This window comes from Furipterus horrens, unplaced genomic scaffold, assembly GCF_987537825.1.
Source record: "Furipterus horrens unplaced genomic scaffold, mFurHor1.1.pri manual_scaffold_3, whole genome shotgun sequence".
Classification (NCBI taxonomy): domain Eukaryota; kingdom Metazoa; phylum Chordata; class Mammalia; order Chiroptera; family Furipteridae; genus Furipterus; species Furipterus horrens.
The window spans coordinates 179,477,492-179,505,485 of record NW_028327173.1 but is presented as its reverse complement, the minus strand read 5'-3'; the positions used below and the strand labels follow the sequence as shown (position 1 = coordinate 179,505,485).

General features: G+C 37.3%; 1 protein-coding gene and 1 pseudogene across 2 annotated transcripts in view; one reads left to right on the top strand and one right to left on the bottom strand.

Annotated features, from left to right (window-relative positions):
* Positions 1-21,649, bottom strand: part of PCNX4 (pecanex 4) — a 39,886-nt gene extending 18,237 nt beyond the window's left edge. For both annotated transcript variants that reach the window (XM_090270947.1, XM_090270948.1), the window contains exons 1-2: positions 21,452-21,649; positions 8,433-9,177 (exon numbers count right to left, since the gene is read on the bottom strand). In XM_090270947.1, the coding sequence (XP_090127073.1) occupies positions 8,433-9,121 (689 nt within the window). In that variant the 5' untranslated portion in view covers positions 9,122-9,177; positions 21,452-21,649. The remainder of the gene's footprint in view (positions 1-8,432; positions 9,178-21,451) is intronic.
* On the top strand, positions 13,519-15,595 carry LOC150016859 (elongation factor 1-alpha 1 pseudogene; annotated as a pseudogene).
* Positions 21,650-27,994: the final 6,345 nt, after the last annotated feature.

Here is a 27,994-nt window from a genome sequence, read left to right as displayed (position 1 = left end):
CCCAACTTGCAAAAGATCAGTACATATAAATTGTGATCATTGTCCTTCCCTTATACCAGGAACTACCATGCTCATTAGTGTATAAGGTTAGCACTTAAGAGAGTATTTGGACTCAAATGTGGGGAAAAGGAAGATTTAATTAAAAGTAATTTATTGTATTTAGGAATCTGTAAAACTGAACTGAGCCCAGGGCAAAAATATTTCTCCCTTAAATGTCTAAACTACAATACATTAGATAAATTCTACCACTGATTACTTAGTGTATAAAATTTTTAAATTTAACATTACAAGTCACTCTGGGGAAGCCAAAAAGCCTTATTGCTGTTCACACATTAGTAGCTGGCAAAGAGCAGTAACTCTTCTTTCTTCTATTCTCTGGTACTGTCTTGCTCCCAGGTCCCAGAGTTAGTATAGTATGTATAGCAGAAGTCAGCAATATTAGGTTATAAATGTATCTTTGTCGGTTAGCCTGGAAACTTAACTAGCACTTATAACTGTTTCTATTTTGTATATACAGTGGTATGGATTTGAGAACACAAATATGTACAATATAATCTCATAAGTTAGAGATGGCTTTTCTCTTAAGGGGGGAAACTGGTTCTTGATGCAGCACAGACCAGTTAAATACATCACCATTAAATGATTTCAAGTAAATTAATAAAAACTTTAAAGCATAAAAGAATAAACATTACTAATTTTTTGGAATGAGGCTAAACAAACACTTTGTCTGAAAAGCAATCTCACAGTACTTACGGAATTCCAGAGATAACTCTCAAAAGAGATAAATCTCAAGGCTTATAGCATAATTGTATTTGAATACCTGAGCTGCTAGAAATCAAAGTCAAGGAGAAAGGCAACTTCTGTAATAATCACCACCTAGAAGCATGTTAACAGTCCAGAAGCAAATGTGTAAAAACCACAGATACAATAAGAGCATAATGTGTTTGGTCACATATACCAGGGCTATGCCAGCTGCATCATAATGCATGTCCTTCAAATTTTTATAAGCAGAAGTTAATGAATACAAAGTTAACAATGTGATGCTAAATTAGAGGATAATATTTTATGTAGTATAGTTTAAAATAAAGTTCATCTCATCCTGAGAAGAAAATACTAAAGTAACAAAAAAGAAAATGAAACCATACACAACAAGCCACGGGAAGGTCAAGGAAAACATGCAAATATGTACAGTGTATTTTTTAAAGATAATATTTTTTTTGCTAACATTGTCAAGGACAGGATAATGTGTAAAAACAATGTATACCCAGCAAACAATAGCAATGGCACAGAAAAGTCTTTATATACAAAGATATAAATAGAAGCACATGTAAGTGAGGTAACCAAACACTGTGATTACATTCCTGTGTATATGACTCAGTCCCAAATAGATGATAATTGTGGTTAATTATTTTATATGAAAAAATGTTTAATTCTAATGCTTCTGATAATGCAACAGGAACTTTCTATGGCAAAAAAAGTCTTAGCCCTCAAGAAAAAAACCTTTGTTTTCACTCTAACAACCACAAAAACATTTCATATTCTATACAGTCATTATGATCCCCATGTACAGAAAAAAACAATGTTCTTTACAGTGGTTAAGATGATATAAATATGCATCATTCATTCACACAACTGCTGAGAGTCTTGAACAAAGCATTGTAGATTTAACACTTGTCTCTGATAAAACTACATAGAGTCATTTAAAATTATTAACACACAACTGTACTGAGTAGAATAAAGAATGGGAAAAGAGAACAGATCACTACACTATCGGACTCATCTCTTCAATGCTCACAATCTGGGAAATAAAAGTAAGACAATATGACATATTTGACAATTGTCCAAATTTGAATACTGCACACAATATCATGCATTATGTATCTGCAGTATCACACCTACCATATAAAAATCTTGATTTTTTATTATTTTGTTAATCAGAAGGTATTTTCTAAAAGTGAAGTAGGAGGTAACTTTTCTGCACAAAAACGTCAATTTTTTTCTTTAAAACTATTTTTGAACACTGCCTTTCAGTTAAAAAATTTTCATTGTAATTACCAAAATGTAAACATTAAAACTGCATATAAAATCAAAATAGGACATAGTAAAAGACATTTTATACTTTTTTTAAATAAATGAGTAATGCAGAAAAGCAAGGTAACCAAAATTGTAAATTGAGATTTTTTTAAAATTAAAAAACCTAGGGCATTATTTTAAATGCAAAGATTTATCACAGCAGGTATATAATTACTGATTTCAGAAATGGCACAGTGAGATAGTAACGTAAGAATTTGCATTCTGGGCAACTTCTGGTCAAGATGGCAGCATAGGTAAACACGGCTCACCTCCTCACACAACCACATCAAAATTACAACTAAACTATAGAAAAATGATCACTCAGAACAGTCAGGAATCAAGTTGAATAGAAGTCTGACAACTACAGAATTAAAGAAACCACATTCATCCAGACTGGTAGGAGGGGCAGAGATGCAGAACAGACTGGTCCCATATCCACGTGTGGTGGATAACAAATCAGGAGGGATATTTTAGGAGCGAGGAGTCCCAGCCCCACACCAAGTCCCCCAGCCTAGGGTTCCACTGCCAGGAAGATAAGTCCCCATAACTTCTGACTACAAAAACCAGTGGAGATTGAGTCGGGAAAAGAAACTGCTGAAGTCCCAGCAGTTCCTATTAAGGGACTCATACACAGACTTACTTAGACGTATTCCCTCTTAGCTCCGGCACCAGGGTAGCAGCTTGAAAGGCACGAGTGAAACAGGGAGGAAGTGAAGTGTCTAGTGTCAAGGCAAGAGCTGGGGGAAAGCTTTCTCCCAGACAGAAAGATGGGCAGAGGCCATTTTCCCTTTTCTGAACCCTGCCCACACAGAGCCACAGAGCTGGCAGGTAAGTGTCATATCTGAGACTCCATCAACCTGGCTAACAATGTTTGCTCCACTGTGGAAGTCTCCTGAGACTCCATCCCACCCAACTTATAGGCCCACCCAAGCTGTTAACAGTGACTTTTCCATATGAATGGCTGGTCTTGGCTATGTTTTACAATTTCCTAAATCCTACCAAACAAGCAACAGCCAGACTCAGTGGGTCCTTATCTCCCATTTCTCTTGCTAAGTGGCCCCTGGCCTGGCACTAGCAGCAGCCAGCCCAGGTTCACAGCTTGGCTTCGCCTGGGAACCTCCAAGCTCAGCACAAGTAGCAGCCATCTCGGATTGCTTTATAGTGCAGGCAGGGTGGCCCTGGGCAGTACACAGGTTAGGGCTGACCTTGGCCTGCACCACCTGGGGAACCCCAGAGTCTACACACCCAGTAGGACAGCTATAGACCACGTCAGAGCACCACCACCTTGCCCCTGCCCTCTATCCTCCATGGAGGGTAGAGGTTGATGCTCAGTGGTCACAGCCAGTCCTTGGAGATGACTGTCCTGGGTAAATCCCTCCCATTGACCTGCAAACAGTAATCGAACTCAACTACAAGAGGAAGTTGTACTCGGCCCACACAAAGGGGTACCTCGAGTACCCAGCATGGGTGATAGGGGAGGCTGTGCCACTGGACCCTACAGGATACCTATCATACTGGGCCATGCTACCAACAAAGGGAGTCATAGCAGCTCTACCTAATACATAGAAACAAACACAGGGAGGCTGCCAAAATGAGGAGACAAAGAAACATGGCCCAAATGAAAGAACAGATCAAAACTCCAGAAGAAGAACTAAAGAAAATAGAGATAAGCAAGCTATCAAATGCACAGTTCAAAACACTTGTTAGAGATCCAAGATGGTGGAGGAGTAAATGGAAGCAATTCTAACCTCCTCCCAGGACCAATCTGGAATTACAACTGAATTGTAGAGAAAGCATCCTGAATAACCAAACACTAGCTGGAGAGAAACCTTTTGACCCAGCAATCCCACTTCTGGGAATATATCTGAAGGAATCCAAAACACTAATTTGAAAGAACATAAGCATCCCTATGTTCATTGCAGCGTTATTTACAATAGGAAAGATTTGGAAGCAGCCCAAGTGTCAATCAGTAGATAAGTGGATAAAACAACTATGAGATATTTACACAATAGAATACTACTTGACCCTAAAAAAGAAGAAAATTTGACCCTTTGCAACAGTATGGATGGACCTGGAGAACATTGTGCTCGGTGAAATAAGTAGTCAGAGAAAAATACCATATGACTTACTCATGTGTAGAATCTAATGAACAAACTGAACTAATGAGGAAAATGGGGACAGACTCATAGATGGAGAGCAGGTGACAGCTGGGGGGAGGAGGTAAGGTGATGGAGGGATTGAGCAAAAAGGAAAAAGAACTCATGGACATGGACAACAGTTTAGTGATTGCTGGGGGAACGGAGGTGTAAGGGGATGAAATGGCAATGGAAAAATTACAATAAAAATAAAATTTTACAAAAAGTAAAGAAAAAAATAAAACCAGTTATTATGAGGATGTTCAAGGAACAACACTGTAAAAAAGATCCAGTCAGAAACAAAGGATACACTAATTGAAACAAGGAACAATTTACAGGGAAATAACAGTAGAGTGGATATAGCCAAGAATCAAATTAATGATTTGGAACATAAGGAAGTAAAAAAACCAGCCAATTAGAACTAAAAGTAGAAAAAAGAATCCAAAAAAAAGAAGGATAGTGTAAGCAGTCTCTGGGACAACTTCAAATCATCTAACATTCACATCACATCACAGGTGTGCCAGAAGAAGAGAAAGAGGAAGAAATTCGAAAGCTATTTGAAAAAATAAAGAAAGAAAACTTCCCTAATTTGGTGAGGAAAGACATGCAAGTCCAGGAAGCACAGAGAGCCCCAAACAAGACAGATACAAAGAGGACCACTCTGAGAAACATCATAATTAAAACACCAAACGTTAAAGATAAAGAGAGAATATTAAAAGAAAGAAGAGAAAAGCAGTTAAGGTACCTACAGGGGATTTCCCATAAGACTGTCAGCTGATTCCTCAAAAGAAACTTTGCAGACTACAAGGGATTGGAAAGAAATATTCAAAGTCATGGAAAGCAGGAACCTAAAGCCAAGATTGCTCTACCCAGCAAAGCTATCATTTAGAATCAAAGGGCAGATAAAGAGCTTCCCAGACAAGAAAAAAGTAAAGGAGTTCACCATCACCAACCCACTATTACAGGAAATGTTAAAGGGACTTATTTAAGAAAAAGACCAAAACTATTAACAATAAAATGGCAATAAATACATATCTATCAATAATTGAATCTAAAAAACAAACTAAGCAAATTAGCAGAACGGAGACAGAATCAAGGAAACAGACAACGTTCTGATGGCTGCCAGATGGAAGGAGGGTGTGGGAGAATGGGTGAAAAGGTGAGGGGATTAAGAAGTACAAATAGGTAGTTATAGAACAGCCATGGGGATGTAAAGTACAGTATAGAAAATGGAGTAGCCAAAGAACTTACATGCATGACGCATGGACATGAACGATGGTGTGGGTATTGCCTGAGGGAGGGGGGTAAAGAGGGAAAAATCAGGACACCTGTAATAGCATAATCAATTAAATATAATAAAAGAATTTGCATTCTGAAAACAATAATCTTACAGGCTTAAATATTTTAAAAAGATCAATTTTACTATTAACTTTACAAAATCAAGCACTTAACTGCAATAAACTTTATAGTTAGTAAATGGTAGTGGTACTGAGAAACCAGTTATAAATGAATTTACCGTAAGTTAATTTTCATCCTACGTATTTGATTAGATGAAGAACTACAAGGATATTATAGTGTCCAATGGTCCATAAATGTAGCACAGTTAGAAGAGTTTAAGAGTCAGGAATAGTAGACACTTAATAAGAAGTCATTTTCAGTACACAAACTCACTAAATATTTTTAAATGGTTCATCTTATTTTGGGCCACCATAAACAACACCACAGACTAGTTGGCTCACACAACAAAAGATTCCCACAGTTCTGAAGGCAGGAAGTATGAGATCAGAGTGCCATCATGTTGGGGTTCTAGTGAGAACTTACTTCCTAACTTGCAGACAGCCAACTTCTCAGGGTATCCTCACACAGTAGTGAGAGAGAAGTGGGGCAGGGGAGAAGGAGAGGAGGGGAGACGGAGTGGGGGGGAGGGGAGAGAGAGAGAGAGACCAAGCTTCTGGTGTCACTTCTTATAAGGGCAATAATCCCATCAGACTAGGGCCAACCTAATGACCCAATTATCTCCCAAAAACCTCATCACCAAATACCATCAAATGAGGGGCTAGGGTTTTAACATGTGAATTCTGAGGGGACACACATATTCAGCCTGTAACATTCCACCCCAGTCTCCCAAGTTCACTTTCTTCTTATATTCAAAATACATTAATTAACATTCCAACAGATCCAAAAGTCGTAATTCATTCCAGCATCAATTCTAAAGTCCAAAGTTTCATCTAAATATCATCTAAATCAGACATAGGTGAGGTTGGAGGTACAATTCATCCAGAGCAAAACTGCTCTCCAGCTTTGAACCTGTGACACCAGACAAATTACATGCTTCCAAAATACAGTGGTAGGACAAGCATAGGATGAATATTCTTGTTTCTAAAGGAAGAAACAGGAAAGGAAGGGGTGACGGGTCCAAAAGAAGTTCAAAACCTAGCAAGGCAAATTCCATTAGATCTTAAGGATGGAAAATAATTCTCTTTGGTTCCACACCCTGCCCTCCAAGCCTCGGGGGTCCCTCCTCCATGGTTCTGCGGGACGGGGCCACCCCCGGATCCCAGCAGTGGACATCTAGCTTGATGAAACCAAGGCAGTAGCCCTGATAATCTCTGAATCACTTTCAGGGTCATTTTTCCCTCTTCTTAGAGAATAGAGCATAATTTATAGCCAACTAGGTCTTATTATCCTCATCCTGTCAAATCTAATAAGTCTAACAGACTTTGTTCATCTCATATAATGCCACAAATTCTTCATTTAGTGACAGTCCAGCCACACTCTTCGTGTTCTCTTCAGAAGATTTTTTTTTTGCAATATGAATAGGTCAAAAATGTCCCAAGTTGTCATGTCCTGGTTCCTTTTTGCCTATGAATTTCTTCTTCGATTCATCTCTCTCCTTCCATATTTCACTATAAGCAGCCAGGAGAAATCAAGCTGTTTTTTCAACAATTTGCTTAGAAATCTCAGATACATCTCCAATTTCATTGCTCTCCAGTTCTACCCCCACAAATTATTAGAAAATTGTTCATCCAAGTTCTTTGCCTCTTTACAATAAGGACTGCCTACGCTCCACTTTCTAATAATATGTTCTCATGTCAGGCTGAGACTTTACCAGAATTGCCTTTAATGTCCATATTTCTAGCATACACCTCAAAACTCTTCCAGCCTTTACCCACTACTAAGTTCCAAAGCTGCTTCTACACTTTTAGGTTATTGTTTACAGGATTACCCCTGCCTCTTGGTATGGAAATCTGTCTTAGTGAGCTTGAGATGCCATAATAAAATACTGCAGACTGGGTGGCTTAAACAGAAATTATCTGGAGACTGGAAGTCTAAGTAAGATCAGAGTGGCATTATGATTAAGGTCTGGTGAGAACTCTCTTCCTGTCTTGCAGTCTTCCAACTTCTAACTGTATCCTCATACGGTGGTGAGAGAGATCAAGCTCTTTGGTATTTCTTCCTATACAGGCACTAACACCATTAGACCATAGCCCCACCCTTATTATTGTAAGTACCTCCCAAAGACCCTGGCTCCGAATACCAGCACATGACTGGTTAGGGCTTTAAACATATGAATTTGGGGGGAACACAAACATTCAGTCCATAACATGACTATCCATTTCTACCCAGACACTAACCTGTAAAAAAGAAAGCTACAATCTACAGAAACAAAGAAAGTCAGATTTAGAAAAGGCAAGCAAAAGGGGTTATCAAACAATTTTGTAAACAATTTTGTGAAACAAACATATTTTCTATTTTTCTTATGAAGCCAATTAACTTTTAAAAATATATTTCTTCTATTGGTTACCATAACAAAATTAGATGTTATTCTATTCATCATAAATTCACTCAATCTATAATATTATATTTATGTATATAAATTTTAAATTCTTCATTTTTTCCTCACAGGAAAGCTCCTCCTCTTTTCACAGGTTTTGGCCAGCTAACTTACAGAAGCACAGCTCTTTATTTAAAGTAAAACACAAGACTGAAATTTTGCTTATTTATCTTATCTTATAACGGGTTTTCTTTTTACTCTTCAATAAAGTTTAATTACTGCTTTAGTATGGCTGTTTAACAGAAATTAATCATCAAAACAAACTATCACCCAATGGTTTATCTTGTTGACTTCCAATTCACAGATACATTTGTTAATACTAAGGAGAGTGTTACTATTATGTATGCTTAAAAACAAAACAAGTTATAAAATATTTAATAGCTTATTACCTGTATGCAAGATCTATAGAAACAAAGAAAAAAATGTAAAGAGGTCTCATAAGTGGAATAATTTCATAAGTATCCTGGGTTTGGAAAGTTGCAGTCTCTATAGCTGTGTTTACAATTAATGAATATTCTCCTGTACATAATGTCATCCATCCAAAGAAAAAGAGTAGAACAGTGCCTCCTGCACTGCCATACAGCAAGGTCACTCTGCTCGGGAGCAGATACCACGTTCCAAGACCACACATTAACCCAGCAAGAACAGAATGAAAAACCATGTTGGCTATATGTTTCTTGCCAGGAATCAGAAATTTGATAGTCTCAGCACCAGCACAACTTGTAAATTCATGCTCATCTTCCTCTGCCAAGATATCTGTGCTTAGCATTCTTTCTACTGTCGCTGATTTGTTTCTGGCGTAGAAACTTGTGAACTGGATGACAACTGCAGTGACAATCATTAGTCCACCTGAGAGTGCTGCTGCATAATAGTCTTCCAGCATGCCTAATTGGTACAGTAATGTTCCTATTCCACCCAGAACCCATGGCATCAGAAAAAGGATAATTTGATTGATATATACATAAGGAGGGGCACAATAGCCTAATCTGAGTCGAGGGCCTCCAAGAACAGTCTGTGGAAAGCGCTTCAGAAAGAAGTCCTTTTTGTAATCATTCAGTAGAGGCACATCAGGACTCATCCTTCTCACTCAGTAGTATCCTGAAAGAGGCATCCTTTTCTGTAATACAGCAGTCTCTAAAAAATAAATAAATAAATAAAAAAGAAAAAAGGAAAGAAAAAAAGTCACTATTTGAAAATATCATACTTACAACATGTGGAGAAAATGCCACATTTCTATTTTATTATCTCCTTAATTCCTTCAAGGGCAGGATTTACACTTCCTCCCCATTGCCTGACACATACTTGGCACTAAACAAATAGATGCTAAGTTGTTTTTTATTTGAAGAAAACCCCATTCATTATTAACTTATCTAGAATTTAGTATCTGGCATTAGATCTTAGATTAACTTAACATTTTTAGACTTTGAGACCAAAGGGAAGATCAAAAAGCCAGTACTCTGAACTCAATCTGGCTGGCTTAACTGATCATTTCCCTGAGAGCTTTTGTTGTTTGATTATTAACTCTTCCTCTATTATAAGAGCCAGCAAATTTTTTCTGTAAAGGGCCAAAAAATGAACATTTTAGGTTTTGTGGATCATCTGGTCTCTGTTATAATGACTCAACCCTGATGTTGTTTGGAGAAAATCAGTCATAGATAACGCATACGTAAGTGATATGAGTGGTTGTATTCCAAAAAAGCTTTACACTATTTACCCAATCAGGCTGTGGGCCAGATGTAATAGAGAACAGAAATACTAAGTGTTAGTCACATCACTTAACAATTATAGTAAGTTTAGGATTTTCTGATAATCTAAAAAGTGAAATCCTGTTAAAATAGTAGCATTCTGATGAAAAACCACTGACAGCTCGACATGTAGTAGGAAGAACTATGACTTCATTGTTCAAATCAAAAGACTTCAGTTGTCGAGAGTAATGCTTATTATTAGCTACATTACCACAGGTAAACCACTTCATGATTCAAATTTTAGTCTTTCTTTCTGTTGTCTATTTCCAGTAATCTACCAGCACTAGAAAAGCATTTGAAACAACAGGAACCATTCATGCTTTAGTATAAATTATTTTAATTTAAGGGCTACAAAGATCTATGCATCAAATAACATAGATTCTCTTATTTTCAAGTTCTCCTTTTCCTAAAATATACTCAGTAACTGCTTATTTGGAAAAACGGTTGCCTGACACAAGGTCAGCTAGCAAAACATTACTTTGGGGATCATATGTTGTGCTAGAAAAGAAAAATTATGTTTCAAGGCATTTTAATAAAGACGGACATAGAGACTAATGGAACAAAATCAGAGTCCAAAAATAAACTCTTACAGATATGGTCAAATATTTGACAATGGTACAAGACCATTCAATGAGGAAAGGACAGCTTATTGCAACAGACAGTACTGGAAAAATGGGGTATCCACGTGCAAAAGAATGAAGTTAGCTCCTTATCTAGCACCATTTACAAAAACTAACTCAAAATGATCAAGGACCTAAATGTAAGACCTAAAGCAATAAAACTCTTAGAAGACTACGCAGGAGAAAAGTGCCTGACATTGTATATGGCAATGACTTCTTGGATATGAAACCAAAGGTAAAGGTAACAAAAGAAAAAATAGACAAATTAGGCTTAATAAGAAATTTAAAAACTGTGTGCATCAAAAGACACTAACAACAGACTGAAAAGGCAACCCACAGAATTGGAGAAAATATTTGCAAATCATATACCTGATAAGGGATTGATATGCAGAATATATAAAGAACTCCTAAAACTCAACAACAAAAAACAAACCCGATTCAAAAATTGGCAAAGGACTTGAACAGGCATTTCTCCAAAGAAGGAAGACAAATTCCATTAAGCAAATGAAAAGATGCTCAACATCACTAATCATTAGGGAAATGCAAATCAAAAGTATAACGAGATACACCTCATACCCATTAGGATGGCTGTTATAAAAAACAAGCAAACAAACAAGTATTAGTGAGGATATAGAAAAACTGGAACCCTTGTGCACTGTTGTTGGGAATACAAAATGGTACAACTTCTGTGGAAAACAGTATGGTGGTCCCTCAAAAAATATTAAAAATTGAATTACCATAAAACCTAGGAATTCCACTTCTAGATATGTATACACCCCAGATAATTGAGAGCAGGGTCTTGAAGAAATAATGTATACTTATGTTCAAGCAGCATTATTCACAAAAACTAAAATGTGAAAGTAACCCAATGCCCATCAAAGGATTGATTAATGGATAAGCAAAATGCGGGATATATATTTATACGGAGTACTATTCAGCCTTAAAAAAGGAAGAAAATCCTACAATATGTTACGACCTGGATGAAACTTGAGGACTTTATGATAAATAAATCGGTCACATTGCAAATATGTATGATTCTACTTATATGAGGTACTTAGAATAATCAAAATCATAGCTGGAAAGTAGAATGATGGTTGTGACAGGCTGGAGGGGACAGGAGAATGGGGAGTTATGGTTTAACAGGTAGAGTTTTACAAGATGAAAGGAGTCATGGGGAAGGATGGTAGTGATGGCCTGTACAACAATGGGATAATGTACTTAATGTCATTGAACTGTACACTGAAATGGTTAAGATGATAAAACTTGTTGTATGTATTTTACAACACATAAAAAAATTTAAAGTCATCTTAAAATAGTCTTTCTTCCCATCAGTTCAAAACAGTTTTTCTGCAAGTCAGTTCTACCCAACCAAAATCATCCCTGGAGAGAGATTCTGGGCATAACAAAAGGTTTTGGGGTCACCATTAAGAATTTCCAGTGCTGGGAAAATAAAGCCTCATTGATTCTGACTATGAAAACCAATGGGGGTTGGGGCGAAGGCAGAAACTGCCGGTCTCTCAGCAGAGTCCGCTTGTATAAAGGGCCCCCACGGTCCTAGAACATCCGCAGACCCACCCACTCTAGGAACGATGGCCAGGGCCACAGCTAGAGGGGCACCAGTCCCATATGGGAAGTGGAAGAAATGCCTGGGAAAGGGGGGAGTGCTGAGCGAGCAGCATTGTTCCCTCTCAGACCCCTCCCCCACATATAGCACCACAACATAGTGAAACAGGGCGCCCTGTACTGACAATACCTAAGGCTCCGCCCCTTGCAACATAACAAGAGCGACAGCTCTACCTAAGACACAAAGGCAAACAAATACAGGAACCTGTCAAGACGAGGAGACAGAGAAGTACGGCCCAAAAGGGGGAACGGATCAAGGTTCCAGTGGGAGAACTATGTGACGAGGAGATAGCCAACCTACCAAATGAGGAGATAGCCAACCTAACAGATGTAGAGTTCAAAACACTGGTGATAAAGATGCTCACAGGCTTGACAGATATGCTTAAGTATGGCAAACTCATAAGGGAAAAAGTGAAGGCTATGCTAAATGAAACAAAGAAAAATCCACACAAAACCAATGGTGAAGGGAAGGAAACCGGGGTTCAAATCAATGATTTGGGGCATAAGGAAGAAATAAACAGTCAACCAGTACAGAATGAAGAAACAAGAATTGAAAAAATGAGGAGAGGCTTAGGAACCTCTGGGACAACTTTAAACATGCCAGCATCCAAACCATAGGGGTTCCAGAAGGAGAAGAGGAAGAGCAAAGAATTGAAAACTTATGTAAGAAAATAATGAAGAAAAACCCCCCAAATCTGGCAAAGGAAATAGACATACAAGTACAGAGAGTCCCAAACAAGCTAGACCCAAAGAAGATCACACCAAGACACAGCATAATTAAAATGCCAAAAGTTCAAGATAAAGAGAGAATCTTAAAAGCAGCAAGAAGAAAGAAGAGTTACCTACAAAGGGGTGCCTATAAGACTATCAGCTGATTTCTCAAATGAAATTTTGCAGGCCAGAAGGGACTCGCAAGAAGTATCCAAGGCGATGAAAAGCAAGGACTTACAACCAAGATTACTCTATCCAGCAAGGCTATAATTTAGAATGGAAGGGCACATAAAGTGCTTCCCAGACAAGGTAAAGCTAAAGGAGCTCATCATCACCAAGCTGTTATATGAAATGTCAAAGGGATTTACTTAAGAAAAATAAGGTCAAAATTATGAACATTAAAATGACAACAAACTCACAACTATCAACAACTGATTCTAAAAAATAAAAACAAAATCCAACTAAGCAAACCAGTAAAGGAACAGAATCATAGGTATGGGGATCATATGGAGGCTTATTAGCTGGGAGGGGGAGGAGGAGAAATGGGGAAAGGGTGCAGGGATTAAGAAGCATAATCGGTTGGTACAAAATAGACAGGGGGAAGTTAAGAATAATATAGGAAAGGGTGAAACAGAAGAACTTATATGCACAACCCATGGACATGAACTAAGGGCGGTGGGACTGCTGGAGGGAAGGGGGGTACTGGGCAGAGGGGCACAAAGGGGAAAAAATTGGGACTACTGTAGCAACATAATAAAATATACTTAAGCTTTTTTTTTCGCAACGGGTTTGCCGCCAGAACACAGGTGTCGCGAAAACCACCACTACTAAATCAAAGCCAAAATGGGAAAGGAAAAGACTCACATCAACATTGTGGTCATTGGACACGTAGATTCCGGCAAGTCTACCACTACTGGCCATCTGATCTACAAATGTGGTGGGATCGACAAAAGAACCATTGAAAAATTTGAGAAGGAGGCCGCTGAGATGGGCAAGGGCTCCTTCAAGTATGCCTGGGTCTTGGATAAACTTAAAGCTGAACGTGAGCGTGGTATCACCATTGATATCTCCCTGTGGAAATTTGAGACCAGCAAGTATTATGTGACCATCATCGATGCCCCAGGACACAGAGACTTTATCAAAAACATGATTACAGGCACATATCAGGCTGACTGTGCTGTCCTGATTGTTGCTGCTGGTGTTGGTGAATTTGAAGCAGGTATCTCCAAGAATGGGCAGACCCGTGAGCATGCCCTTCTGGCTTACACACTGGGTGTGAAACAGCTGATTGTTGGTGTTAACAAAATGGATTCCACTGAGCCACCCTACAGCCAGAAGAGATACGAGGAAATTGTTAAAGAAGTCAGCACCTACATTAAGAAAATTGGCTACAACCCTGACACAGTAGCATTCGTGCCAATTTCTGGTTGGAATGGCGACAACATGCTGGAGCCAAGTGCTAACATGCCTTGGTTCAAGGGATGGAAAGTCACCCGTAAAGATGGAAACGCCAGTGGAACCACACTGCTTGAAGCTCTGGATTGCATCCTTCCACCAACTCGTCCAACTGACAAGCCTCTGCGTCTGCCCCTCCAGGATGTCTATAAAATTGGTGGTATTGGTACTGTCCCTGTGGGTCGAGTGGAGACTGGTGTTCTCAAACCTGGCATGGTGGTCACCTTTGCTCCAGTCAATGTTACAACTGAAGTAAAGTCTGTTGAAATGCACCATGAAGCTTTGAGTGAAGCTCTTCCTGGGGACAATGTGGGCTTCAATGTCAAGAACGTGTCTGTCAAAGATGTTCGTCGTGGCAATGTGGCTGGTGATAGCAAAAATGACCCACCAATGGAAGCAGCTGGCTTCACAGCTCAGGTGATTATCCTGAACCATCCAGGCCAAATCAGTGCTGGATATGCTCCTGTTCTGGATTGTCACACAGCCCATATTGCTTGCAAATTTGCTGAGCTGAAGGAGAAGATTGATCGTCGTTCTGGGAAAAAGCTGGAAGATGGCCCAAAGTTTTTGAAATCTGGTGATGCTGCCATCGTTGATATGGTTCCTGGCAAGCCCATGTGTGTTGAGAGCTTCTCTGACTATCCTCCTCTGGGCCGCTTTGCTGTTCGTGACATGAGACAGACAGTTGCTGTGGGTGTCATCAAAGCAGTGGACAAGAAGGCAGCTGGAGCTGGCAAAGTCACTAAGTCTGCCCAGAAAGCTCAGAAGGCTAAATGAATATTATCCCCAACACCTGCCACCCCAGTCTTAATCAGTGGTGGAAGAACGGTCTCAGAACTGTTTGTCTCAATTGGCCATTTAAGTTTAATAGTAAAGGACTGGTTAATGATTACAATGCATCGTAAAACCTTCAGAAGGAAAGGAGAATTTTGTGGACCATTTGGTTTTTTTTGTGTGTGTGGCAGTTAAGTTATTAGTTTTTAAAATCAGTACTTTTTAATGGAAACAACTTGACCAAAATCTGTCACAGAATTTTTGAGACCCATTAAAACAAAGTTTAATGAGAAACCTGTGTGTTCTTTTGGTCAACACTGTAACTTTTATATTAGGTTAAAAGACTTAAGAGTAGCTCATATGTTTCTGGTGTTATATCTGCTGATAATTTAGAATAGGATAATTCTGTTAGAATTTTTTTTTTCTGGGCGGGGACTTTTTCACTTGTCCTTACAGGAGAAATCTATTTACATAGAACTGTGGGGGGGGGGGGCGCTCTGGTGCAACACTAAATAGATTAGGACAAATAAAGTAACTGTTTACGTGTAAGCTAGTTTATAAAGGCCAAATTCTGCTATATTAAAGTCCACGTGTTACATATAAAAGAATTGTAGTTAACATCAATATTGAGTACATTTATGTCTGATTTTAGTTTCCATCTTTACTGAAATGTGAATTCACGTTTACAAATGCTGAGATAGTTTAAAAGAACCTAAAATGAGGCTTAAATAGTGTTGAGTACTGTCTTGCTACAGTAAATTGTATCCAGATTCTAGGAAAAATAAATGATACTGGAAGTTGAAAAAAAATAAAATAAAATAAAATATACTTTAAAAAAAAGAATTACTGCCTTACACCCCCTCTTGTTATACTGTTAGGAAGTTCTTTAAACTACAAACCCTTACTATCACATACATTCAAGCCACCAGTCTTAGTTCTGCACAGAACAAGTCATAGCCTTGACTCACATGACACTCCTGCAAGTACTCACAAAAGGGCAGAAACACAGGGAACTTATGTGGTTGACGGTTCAATTTCAGGGGGTGAAAAGACTGCCTCCCTGCCCTCTGAATGCGCTTATCTCCTATATTGATATCAGACCCAATGTACAGTGTTCTGATAAGATTGTTCTGTAGAAGCCACAGGGTAAGTACAGGCACACTCTTATGAGGAGGGGTAAACATTCTGATTTCACTTATTTATGAAAGATGCCATCAGACAGGAAAATAAACTTGGATGTCTAGCCAGGGCTTTTTGAAGAGCCTGGCTGTGCATGAAACTCCCCCAGGCAGTTAGGAAAAGTTGGCCTCTCCTGCTCCACTGAGACAAGTCAGGAACGAAGTGAAATGGCTTGCTGGGAAAGGAAGCCAAAAACTGAAAATACTTATAAACCAGATTATCTAGCTGCATGTTCATTTAACTTTTAGTACTTCTGAGTCCTTTTTTAAGGTTTAGTTTAAATGTACCTGTTTGATAGAGTACTCTGTGATTATATTCCAAACAGTAAAATATTCTGAAGATGTACTGTTGATATGGACACATGGCAACATGCCTATGGTATACTGAAAGGTAAAACAAACACACAAAGACCCATTTGTATTTTAAAAACAGGAGTACATATACTTATATGTATACAATGGTTGTATAATTTGTATAGGAGTAAAAAGTTTCAGAAGGCATATACACTATGCTGTTCGTGTGTGTGTATTTTACATATAACATTTTCATACCTCGTCATCAACTTACCAAATATTCTCTGCAACTCTCAACCCCATGCCCTGCAATCACATTCTGCACTTTTCATTCTCGGTACTGCTACTCAAACCCTCTCCTTTGCCTAGGAGGTCCTCTACTCCCTTCCCTAATTAATAATCTTAGTCAACTTTTCATGACTCAGTCTACTACTTTCTGAAAATTCTGCAGAGCACTTGGGCCAGACTGTGCCTCTCTTCTCTCTGCATATCAAAACCATTGCTTGTTCATAGTACTCATCTTGTAACATGCATCAACATAAGGCATTTCCTGTACTGTTCACCTTTTCACATGTCCTCTTCTCACATGTCTTTCTTTACTCTACTAGTAAGTTATTTGTGGGTAGGGGCTAAGCCTGAGATACTTTTCATTCTCCATGACATTCAGTAAAATAACCTGGCATGGAAAAGCATGTAATACATTAATGGCACAGCTTTAATAAGATAACTAAAATTGGAAAACATTAAATATTGTTGTTTAAAAGAGATGTTGGGAGTGTTTAGTGTTCGAAAACTTCTTCCAGCATATCCTGCTCCACTCAAAACAGTAAACCCATAAACTCTTTACTCCCAGTTTTTAGTTGTTTCGAAAGTATCTTCATTTATTTTTATTATGGTATAAATAATAAAGATTTTGCCTAGAGCAGCAATTTAATGCGCCGTAAGAATTTTTAAAACATGCAATAAGTGACTAGTCAGGGGCACTGACCTCTTTTCCCTTAGACTGTGAAATAAAAAAATGACAACAGCCAACACAACAAGAGTCATCCTGTGTGAGTGAATCAAAATTATACCTATATCTTTTGTCAGATCAGCAAAAAATATATTTTTTGGTGTACAGCAGAATTTTAGTAATTAGCTTATGTGTGCCATGAGATGAAAAAGGTTGAAAATTACTGGCCTAGAGCATCATATTCCAAAGCAATGCAGGAGCAGGATGCCTGAGGGAGAAACATGGCTGGGTTTCTCCACTGGAGAAGGAAATGGCTAGACAATTTTATCATGTCAAAGGTCCAATCTTAATTTGTCCCCTGTCCTATGCTATGCTTTAATTTCCCTCATTATAAGGATGGAGAAGCTAGTTAATACCAAGAGAGAAAAGCAGAGGTAGAAACAGCAGGCACAAGAGGCAAAATAAGGCAAGAGCAATCAATAATGAAGTGAGAGCAAAGAAATATGAAGAAAGTATAAGTTCTGTAAAAAAGCATTAAAAGCATGGGGGAGGACATTGGGATGGTAATTTGTTATTTTAATGGACTATTAAAAGTAAGGTTGAAGGATACAAGATTATTTTGCTCTACAGAATATTTCTTGATAAGGGGTCTACAGTCAAAGAAATTTGAGAAATTATACACTAGAATGTCATCTTGAAGAGTCACAAAGAATATCAGGAAGCTAAAAATTTTGAAACATCTTTGAAGTTAAAGAAAAAAAAAATCCCAGAAAACCTGCTTAAAATATATCATTTGAGTATTCCAAACTTATTTAACCATGGAACCCATTTCTTCCATGATATCTAATAAAAGATCATGGTTATAGTGTTCTATGGAAACTACTTTGAGAAATATTGGCTGGGGCTTCAGTTACAACCATAAAGGTTTGGCTAAGCCAAGGAGAATTTTAAAAGATACAATAGTCAAGAAAGAATGTCATGAACCAAGGTACACATAGGAAAAAATTATAAGGGAAATTTGACAGGCAGCAAGTATATGAGGTTGCTGAAAGACTCAAGTATGGATATTTTTTTCCTAATCTCTTAAGGATAAAAGAGGATTACATGACAGATACTGGAAATTCATTAAGGTAAAAATAATGATAAATTGGTACTGTTCGAGTTTTAATTTAATTACAAACCCTGGAGTATTTTAAAAATATTTTTTTGGTAGGAAGCAACAGTTACATTTATATCGAGAGATCTTCTAAATCCTAATCTGTATTACTATTATAGAAAATAAAATGAGAACAATTAAAACGTAATCCCTGAATGAGTTTGGCACACGTTTTCAAATACTGTTAATTCCCGGATAGACTGATGTATTTATACAACTGCTACTACCAACATGTTAAAATGAAAAATGACTCAAGGCTTGGGGTGCGGGGGAAAGCTGTGAAAGAGAGGTTAAGGGATAAAGATAGCATTATAACCTTGATTTAGGCCATATGCTTTCTTCGTATGCTTCTCTGAAGGTAGAAAAACAGAACAGCCATAGAAATGTCGCTGTATTTGGAATTTTTGCCATGGTTCTTAACGAATTATCCAGAAGGGTAGGAGACAGATCAATATAGCAGTGTACTAGGAGGGAATTCTTAGTTACCAAAACTTAAACTCAGCAATCATGCAAGACACCAGCCTGAAATCCCTTAAAACAGAGAGAAAGTGGTCGTTTTCTGTATTTTTCTAAGTTTATAGTTTTCTAAGTTTGGCAAATAGAAGTTTTAGCAATTGTCTAATTTTTCTTTAGCAAAGGTTACTTTTAAAAAATTCATCATTTTTTTTGTTGACTTCACTGAATCCACACATTTCTTTTTCTGTTCTGTTAGATTTGGATTTTTTTAAATGATAAGAATACTTAACATGAGTGTATGTATCTACCCTTTTAACAAATTTTTAAGTGTACAGTAGAGTAGTTAACTAACAACACTTGTTGCAGAGATCTCTTGAACTTACTCATCTTGTATAACTAAAACTTTATATTCATTAGACAGCAACCTCCATTTCTCCCTCCCCCAAGTTCCTGACAATCTCTGTTTCTAGGAGTTTGATGATTTTAGATACCTCATGTAAGTGGAATCATGAACTATTTGTCCTGCTTGATCGGCTTATTTCACTTACCATAATGTCTTCAAGGCTCATCCGTGCTGTAGCACATGGCAGGGTTTTCTTCTTTTTCAGGGCTGAATAACAATCCATTTGTACATATGTAGCACATTTTCTTTATACATTTATCTGTTGATGAATACTTGGTTTGCTTCCACTTTTTTGGCTATTATAAATAATGCTGCAATGAACATAGGGTTCAAATATCTCTTCGAGATCCTGGGTATATGGTAGCTCTATTTTTTATTTTTTTGAGGACTGTCCATACTGTTTTTCCATAACAGATGTACCATTTTGCATTCCCAGTGTACAAGGGCTCTAATTTCTCCACATCCTTGCCAACATACACAAACACATGTGACATATGCGACACCTCAAGGAGAAATCACTTCAATCTATGTGACTAATAAGTATTGGTGAGCTTGTGGAGAAATCAGAACATTGAAGTAGTAATGTAAAATGGTGTAGCTGCTTTGGAAAAACAGTCTGGCAGTTCCTCAAAAGCTAAACATAGAGTGACCACATGACCTAAAACTTTCATTTCTAGATATTTACCCAAGAGAAATGAAAACAAGTCTACACAAAAATCTGTACATGAACCTTCATAGTAGAAATATTATGAATAGCTCCCAAATGGAAACAACCCAAATGTCCACCAATGGATGAAATAAAGTGATACATATATATATATATATATATATATATACACACACACACACACACACACACACATATATGTATATATATACACACATACACACAATAGATCCTTAGGCTACAAACAAGAATGAAGTACGGATACATGCTACAACTTGGATGAACCTTGAAAACAGAATGCTAAGTGGAAGAAACCAATCACAAAAGATCACATACTGCATGATTCCAATTATATAAAATGTCTAGAGTAAATGAACTTATAAAGGCAGAAAATAGACTAGTGTATGCCTCACTGGTGAGGATAGTGAGAATGGGGAGCACTGGGGAGTGATTGCTCAAAGGTACAGGGCTTCTTTCCGGGTGATGAAAATGTTCTAAAATTGACTGTACAGTAGTAAAGGTTGCATAATCCTGTGACTATACCAAGAATCACTGAATTGTAGTTTTAATGGGTGAATTATATTTCTCTAATGTTCTTACAAAAGAATAGCTCCCAACTTGACATTTTTGGTGGTAGTTGTCAACTAGTAGGCAGCTCTTTATGTAGGAAATTTAAGAGTAATGTACATCATCCAAACATGTAAATGACCGAAATGGCAATATCTGAACATGAAATGATAAAGGTTTGGGGATTTATCACGGGTGACAGAGGATACCCAGTAATATAAAGGATGGTCTTTGTCCCAACTGGAGGAATGAGTTAACCAAAAACAAACAAAAACACCTAATATTATACACCCGAATAAGAAAGAAATAATAGATCAGAGGCCTGATAAATAACTTCTGATGGAGTCGACTTCTTAAAAGTAAACGCGGGTCCTTACAGAGAGTTGTGGAGAGAGGAAGAGCAGTGGATAAAAGTTATTCATGGTCAGGGTGCCACTTGACCAATCCCGGGCAAAAGTGGTTTATTTGGAGATAAGGAGAGAAAAAGTTTAGTACTATCTCAGGGTCATAATTTGTGAACTTAAATAAAATAAAAGGCCATTTTCTATTTCACAAATGTCTCCGAAAACAAATGCTGTAAGCCAACAGGCTGAAATAGGATTTCGAAAGTTAAAAGCACATTGGATTTATACCTCTAGCGACTGAGTTCATCTTACGTCTTAGAAAGTGCAATAATCGCAGTTGAAGGTTTTATAACGAAGAAGGAGAAATGTCACAATTAAAACTCTAAGAACCACGTGGCTCTGCAGTGGCTTGGAATTAAGGCGACAAAGAAGTCCCCAGGCGAGTGCTGGGAACCGCACGTACCTTGAGTCACCCGAGAGAAGAGGCGATGCAAAGGCATCCCGGGGACTGCATTTTTGCAAGTGAACAGGTTGGGCGAACCCGCCGGGAGGCTGCCTGAGGGCTGGACAAAGAGACAGATAAGCTGTACGGGCGGAGCAACCAGTTCACCTCTGTCGCGCCTAGGCCCGCTCCGCGTTTCCATGGTTAACGTCAACTCGGGCTGGCACCACCCAGAGCGGAACGGAGCACGCGCTGGGGGGGCGGGAGCCCGAATCGCCACGCCTCCAGTCCTGCGCTCGCTGGGGGCGGTATCTTCCGGCCCGCAAGGCGAGGCGGAGCGGAGGAAGAAAAGTCCTTTGTACGCTTCAGGCTTGGGCCGAAGTGTACTTGGCCGGGGACCAAGGTATTCCCTCAGGCCCTCGCCTTACTTTGGGCCCAGACTAGGCAACAGGGACAAAATGGTGGGGGAACCAGCCCTGAACCTTCACCCGGACCGCACCCTTAACGCCAGAGCGTCGTTGTCTTGGTGACGTGACGTTCCTTCGTGGATAGTGTTCTCGCGCGGGTAGACGCGTGGCCGCCATTTTGCTAGCGTCCCGTCACAGTTGTATGACAGCGGACTGGAGTGTGGTGCGACTCCTACCGCTCAGGGCCACGCGACTCCTTTACTTACATCCGCACTTGGGCCATCAGCACCGAACACACCGACGGTAATAACTGCTTTTAAGTGATACTACATTTGTCCTGTTCGGCTTGGAAGATTTGGAACTGCGCATACGTGCTCACTATAGACCCTTTTATTGCATTTTCCCTTCCTGAGTCTATTTGCATATTTACATACAGACATGTTACTCATTGAGACATGTTATTCAGGTGTCTGTTCATGAATAAGTTAAGGTAAATTCCCCGTGTTCCCATGGGTGGGGGTTGTGGACTATTTGCATTAATTTCAGATCCTGGAATAATCGTAAGGCAGCCACAAAATCACTAGTTTTGCTGGCTTAGAAGTTACCCTTATGTCTATGACCACTGTCTCCATTTCCCACAAAGTCTCATTTCATCCCATGTCCTGGACTTTCAAAATCCTGCAGCCCCTGAAAGCTTTAAATTGGTCTCAAATGGCGCTCCTGTAAGGGAACTTTGAAGACAATTTGTCGGTATCAGTGTACCCACAGTTCTCCTTGTAATGGGGTACGGGGCCAGTAGCAATTCTGCATAGTTGGTACTTCTGAGTGTCTCCTTTGTATCTTCTAACCTAAAATTATATGTACATGCAGCTTTTTTGGTGGTGGTTTCATTCTGGCTTTCCTGCAAATGATGGTTTAGTTCATAGGTTTTCAGGCCATAATGAGAAAAAAAAATTTTTTTTTTTGGTTAATAATATTAAAAGAAATCCCAGGCTTATAAGATAAAAAGGATGTAACTATCCAGAGGAAAAGAGTAGGTTACGGGAAGCATGTGGAAGGAAGCACAGCACAGCATCAGTGATATGCATATACGGTTTACAGATAGAACCTTTCATATAGTTTGGTTTGAAGGGGAAATGTGCTCCTGGTTCATCCATAATGTTTTCGACTCTTCTGGGGAAGACATAACCCTAGGTACTCTGGTTCAGAGTACTAAATTAAGCATCTTTGAAAAATCAGCTACTTCTAGGAAGTCAGTGTAGTGTAGTTAAAGAGTAGAGGCCCTGGAGTCAGGAAACGAGTTGTAACCCTGATACCAGCGCTCGCTACACTAGTTGTGTGATCTTTCAGTTAAAAAAAATCTCTGGCACTTAGTTCCCATATCTTGTAAAATTGGGCGAATAATAGAGACAGAATTTACCCCAGAGGGAGTTGTGGAGATGGGATTAAATCAAATAACTAAAATGCTTAAATTTAACTGGCACAGCTTAAATGCTTAGTTATAATCTCTGTGTAGAGAGGCTGTATTTATAACGCCCATTTTACCCAGGATTACACATGGCCCAACTAGAATGAACATTTTTGTTGTTTAAATACCTGCAGTAGATATTTGGTGGTTAATCTTTTTCTTTTTTCCAATGCTGTACTTTGCTTCATCTTAGAATAAAATTATTTAAGCGTGTGGTCCAGGCCTTTGGTTATTCTGTACAAAGTAATCATTTGACATTTGTAAAAATATTCAATGCTATTTTCCAGGAACCACACTAATTGCTGCAGATACAAAGTCAAATAAAACATGATCCCTATCATCAAGGAATTTAGCAAAATATCACGTGGGAGACTGACAAGGACATCAGTAATTACAGAGTGTGAGATAAATATGCATTGGAACTATAGAAACACGGAAGTGGGAATACAGAAATTATTCTTGGGAAATTCAGATGGCTGCAGTTGAGTTTAAAAGGACAAGTAGAAGTCAGCTGGATGAAGATGTGGGAGAAGAGATATTTCAGGTAGGGGTACATCCACTTATTTCAGCAACTATTTAGAGCATATATAGAGTCAGGTACACATATACCTTATTTAGTCTTAACCTTATGTAGTAGCTTATTATTCTCATTTCAAATATAAGAAATCTGCGCTTCTAAAAAGTAAAATAAATAATCAGATCTGGAATTGAGCACATCTGTATGTCTCCAATATCCATATTTTTTTTTGTTACCCTGCTGATTCACATAAAATGAGACTTTATAAAAAATCTGGAGCTGCTTTTTGAGCCAGAGAAAATAGTTATCCAGGCATCATAATGGCATACATTTTATTGTGTAGGATCTGGTGGGATCTGGTGGTAAGGAGACCAAAGAAAAAAGATGAGTCAGACCTTCAAGCTGGATGACCACAAAGTTTGAGGTACCCTAAAATAAATAAGCACAGGAGGAAGAATAGGTTTGGAAAGAAAGACAGTCCCTTTTGAGACATGTATTTGAGGGCTTGTGGGGTATGTTCAGTTAAAAATAATTAGATTGGACCTCGTGGGAGAAGTCAAGACAGATTTGGGAGTATTTTACATTTTTTTAAAAGGTTGAAATCATGAGATTGGAAGACAGTGCCAAGGTTTGGATATTAGTGGGCGTGAAGAAAATTGTCAGGAGAGAAGAAGAAAGGAACTCTGAAATAAGATGATCAATTTTTTTACATGGTTTGTTGAAATTCATTTCATTGCTTTATATTACAGATAATGATATGCAATAAATGCATACATAGACCACATGAATGGGCATGTGGGTAGAAATGTTAGTGTGCCCCAGAGTGCTCACAGGCATGTGGTTGGGCGACATTGCGTTATGAAGATATGAAAGATGGGGAATGACCAATTGTTACTTACAAAGTTTCATGCTACAACTTCATTTCATATAGAAAAAATTCCATACCACATAAACATTAAAAAATAGAAACATTAAGCAATGTTTAATATAATCATAGCTTTACCATTAAATGGTTCTAAACTTTGTTGTGAGATACAATATATTTTTAATTACAGTTTTGAAAATATTACAGTAATTGCTGATTAGGAAGAAAGGGTGGATTTTCTCAGATTTTGGTTTTGATGAAAACTTTAAAATTTTCTTGTATTGCTCTTAAGTTTCATTATTATTTCGTGTCAGTAACTTCACAGATTAGACTTTTAACTTTAGGAGTGTTTCAATTAATATTATTTTTGAAAATTATCACCACTGGAAACTTTTTATTAAAAAAAATTTTATTCAAGTACAATTGGCATACACTATTATTATTTTCAGGGGTGTTCAGCATAGTCACACCGTAAGTCTAGTTACCATTTGTCATTGATAGAAACTTATTTTAGATATTTACTTTAAAGAAACACAGTAGAATTATTGGTAGACTGAAAATGACTAAATTTGGGATGTTTTAAAGGCTAAAGTTTCACTTAGAAATTGTGTTAAATTTTATAAAAGTTTGTGAATATAACTTCAATGGAAGGTCAAATTTTAAGAGTAACCAAACTCTTAAGTATCCACAGGAATATTTACAATTTAATTTTTTATCAAAATTAAGTTACACCCTGATCTGAATTAATTATAATTATTCCCCTTTATTTGGCACACATAATTAAGAGTTCACTCTGCATATATCGTAGTCTTTATCCCCAGTATCCTATACTAAGTTTGAAACATTAGTTAACCTCTTCTGTTCAGTGTTATCAAGGATGTGATGTGTTATTAGTAATATAAATTTCGAAGGTTAGAGTTGAAGTTAGTAACCTAAATTAAGTGTCCTTTTCCTGGCATTTGCCTACTAACTTCTTTGTTTATAAATGTACCAACTGTTTAGAATTGTGTGAATATTATCTTCACTCTCCTATAGAATGAATGTATAAGGAAATGGAATGAACAACTTGTTCAATACAATTTCTGTCTGAATTTATAATTAAATAAGAATGTGGAAAGCCCTAGCTGCCGTGGCTTAGTGGATTGAGCGTCGGCCTGTGAGCCAAGTGTCGCTGGTTCGATTCCCAGTCAGGGCACATGACTAGATTGCACGTCAGGTCCCCAGTTGGGGGCGCAAGTGAGAGGCAACCACACAGTGATGTTTCTCTCCCTCTCTTTCTCCTTTCCCCTCTCTCTAAAAATAAATAAACAAATAAATTAAAAAGAAAATAAATAGAAATGAATTAAAAAAAAATAAAGAATGTGGAGGTGGGAGAGGGTTAGGTGTAATTTGCTTAAAGGTAGAGGGAAGTTTATATACCTTCTCACAGTCTTCGCAGTCTCATGATACTATTGCTGTTAAACGGAAAAGTCCACAGTGGTTAGAATTACTTCCTGTAGCTTACATGGCATGATGCCCTATTCAGGTTAATATATTTTAAAAATATGAGAACTGGAGGTTACAGATAAATATTTAGGGGGACAAAAACCACATTTGGTAAATGAAATTTATACATAAAATATAAGTAACAATATCAACTATCTATTGTCGGTGGGATGGTATATTGGAGGTACAACTTAGCTTGGCTCTAACAAAATTTAAAATGCAGTTCCCTTTGACAGAGAAGTTTTGTCTCTAGGAATATACTTTACAGATGTCTCACCTTAACAAATATCTCACCTAATGTGCAGCAATACTGTATTCATACAAAAATGTTCTTAGAACATTTATAATAGCAAAACACAAAACATTTTTCAATAAGGAACAGGCTAAATGAATTGGATTAAAAAATAAAGGAGGTACATTTACATGTCCTGCTATACAAGCATGTCTATCTTATATTAAGTACGATATCTAAAAATTACAGTTTGTATAAGTATGATCTTTTGCAAAAACTAGGAGTATGCATGAGCGGCATGCTTTATACATGCTTATTTTTGAATGATACATATCAAACTATGAAAGAAGTTAACCTTTGAATGGTTTAACTAGGATTTGATAGGAAAGGGAAATTTTACCTTTACTTTTGTTCTGTTAAAATATTTTTAACAATCAATATGTTTTGCTTTTATAATATTTAAATCATCAAATAAGAAACAAATTGACAATCAAAAATATCCTTTTTATTCACCCTTCACCTCGCCAAAAAACACCAAGCTGCTTCTAACCCAAAAGATAGCATAGTGGATTTTTATAGTAATATTTTTATCAAGAAAATAATTTAGAAAATATAGTTGCTAGTTTCTATGAGTAAATGATTATACTGTTGCTGCTTTCATAGGGAAATGCTATATTGTTTTTTATTAATTATATTATATTAGAGTTGAAAATTATAATGTTATTTGATATACCAGTAAATTTTGAGCTCTGACAATCAGAGACTGCTTAAAATCTGAATCACTTAAGTACTTCATCATTAGGAATTCTTAGTTTATTTTATATTAAATGAAAACATTTACAGAATTTGTGTATTCTCAAGATTATTAGGATTTCTCTCTAATGTTGCATATAAAATCCTAATTTTTAGTATCTTATTTGTAAAATATACATGTATTAGTGTATTTATACAGATATGTATACATGTAAAATACATACATTTAGAAAGTATATGCTATATATAATATGCAAAATAAAATACATGGCAGTCCTATTTTACTGAACCAGCAAGGACTAAGTATTAATGGAAGAAATTTTCATATGTGGCTTATCGTTAGCAATATAATTTTAAAGTACAACAAATTTTACTAAAATTTATGCAAGTAATTAAACATTTCTTTTTTACCAGAGATATTTTATAGGCTCTTAGTTTAAATGGAAAACAAAATATAGAGATTAATATTAGAATAATTATTAATCTTACTGAACTTAAAATATTCTGTTATTTATGAATTTCAAAATAAATATCAGATTCATGTTTTTACATAGAAATTTTCCTTCTAGAAGACTTTGTAATTAATAGAAAATATATATACCAGTAAAGAGTAGCATAAAAGAAAGAGATGCATTTACTTGTAGAGGTAACCATATATTAAGAAACAAACTATGGGTATTTTTAATTTTGGTTTTTATATAAAACTAGCCTATAGATATTTTTCCCTATATAAATTTTTCTCCTAGTAACAATATTGAATAAAATTGTAAAGACAAATTTTCTTTTTAAGTTTATAAATATCCTTCCTAACACATGTAATAAAACCAAACAAATACA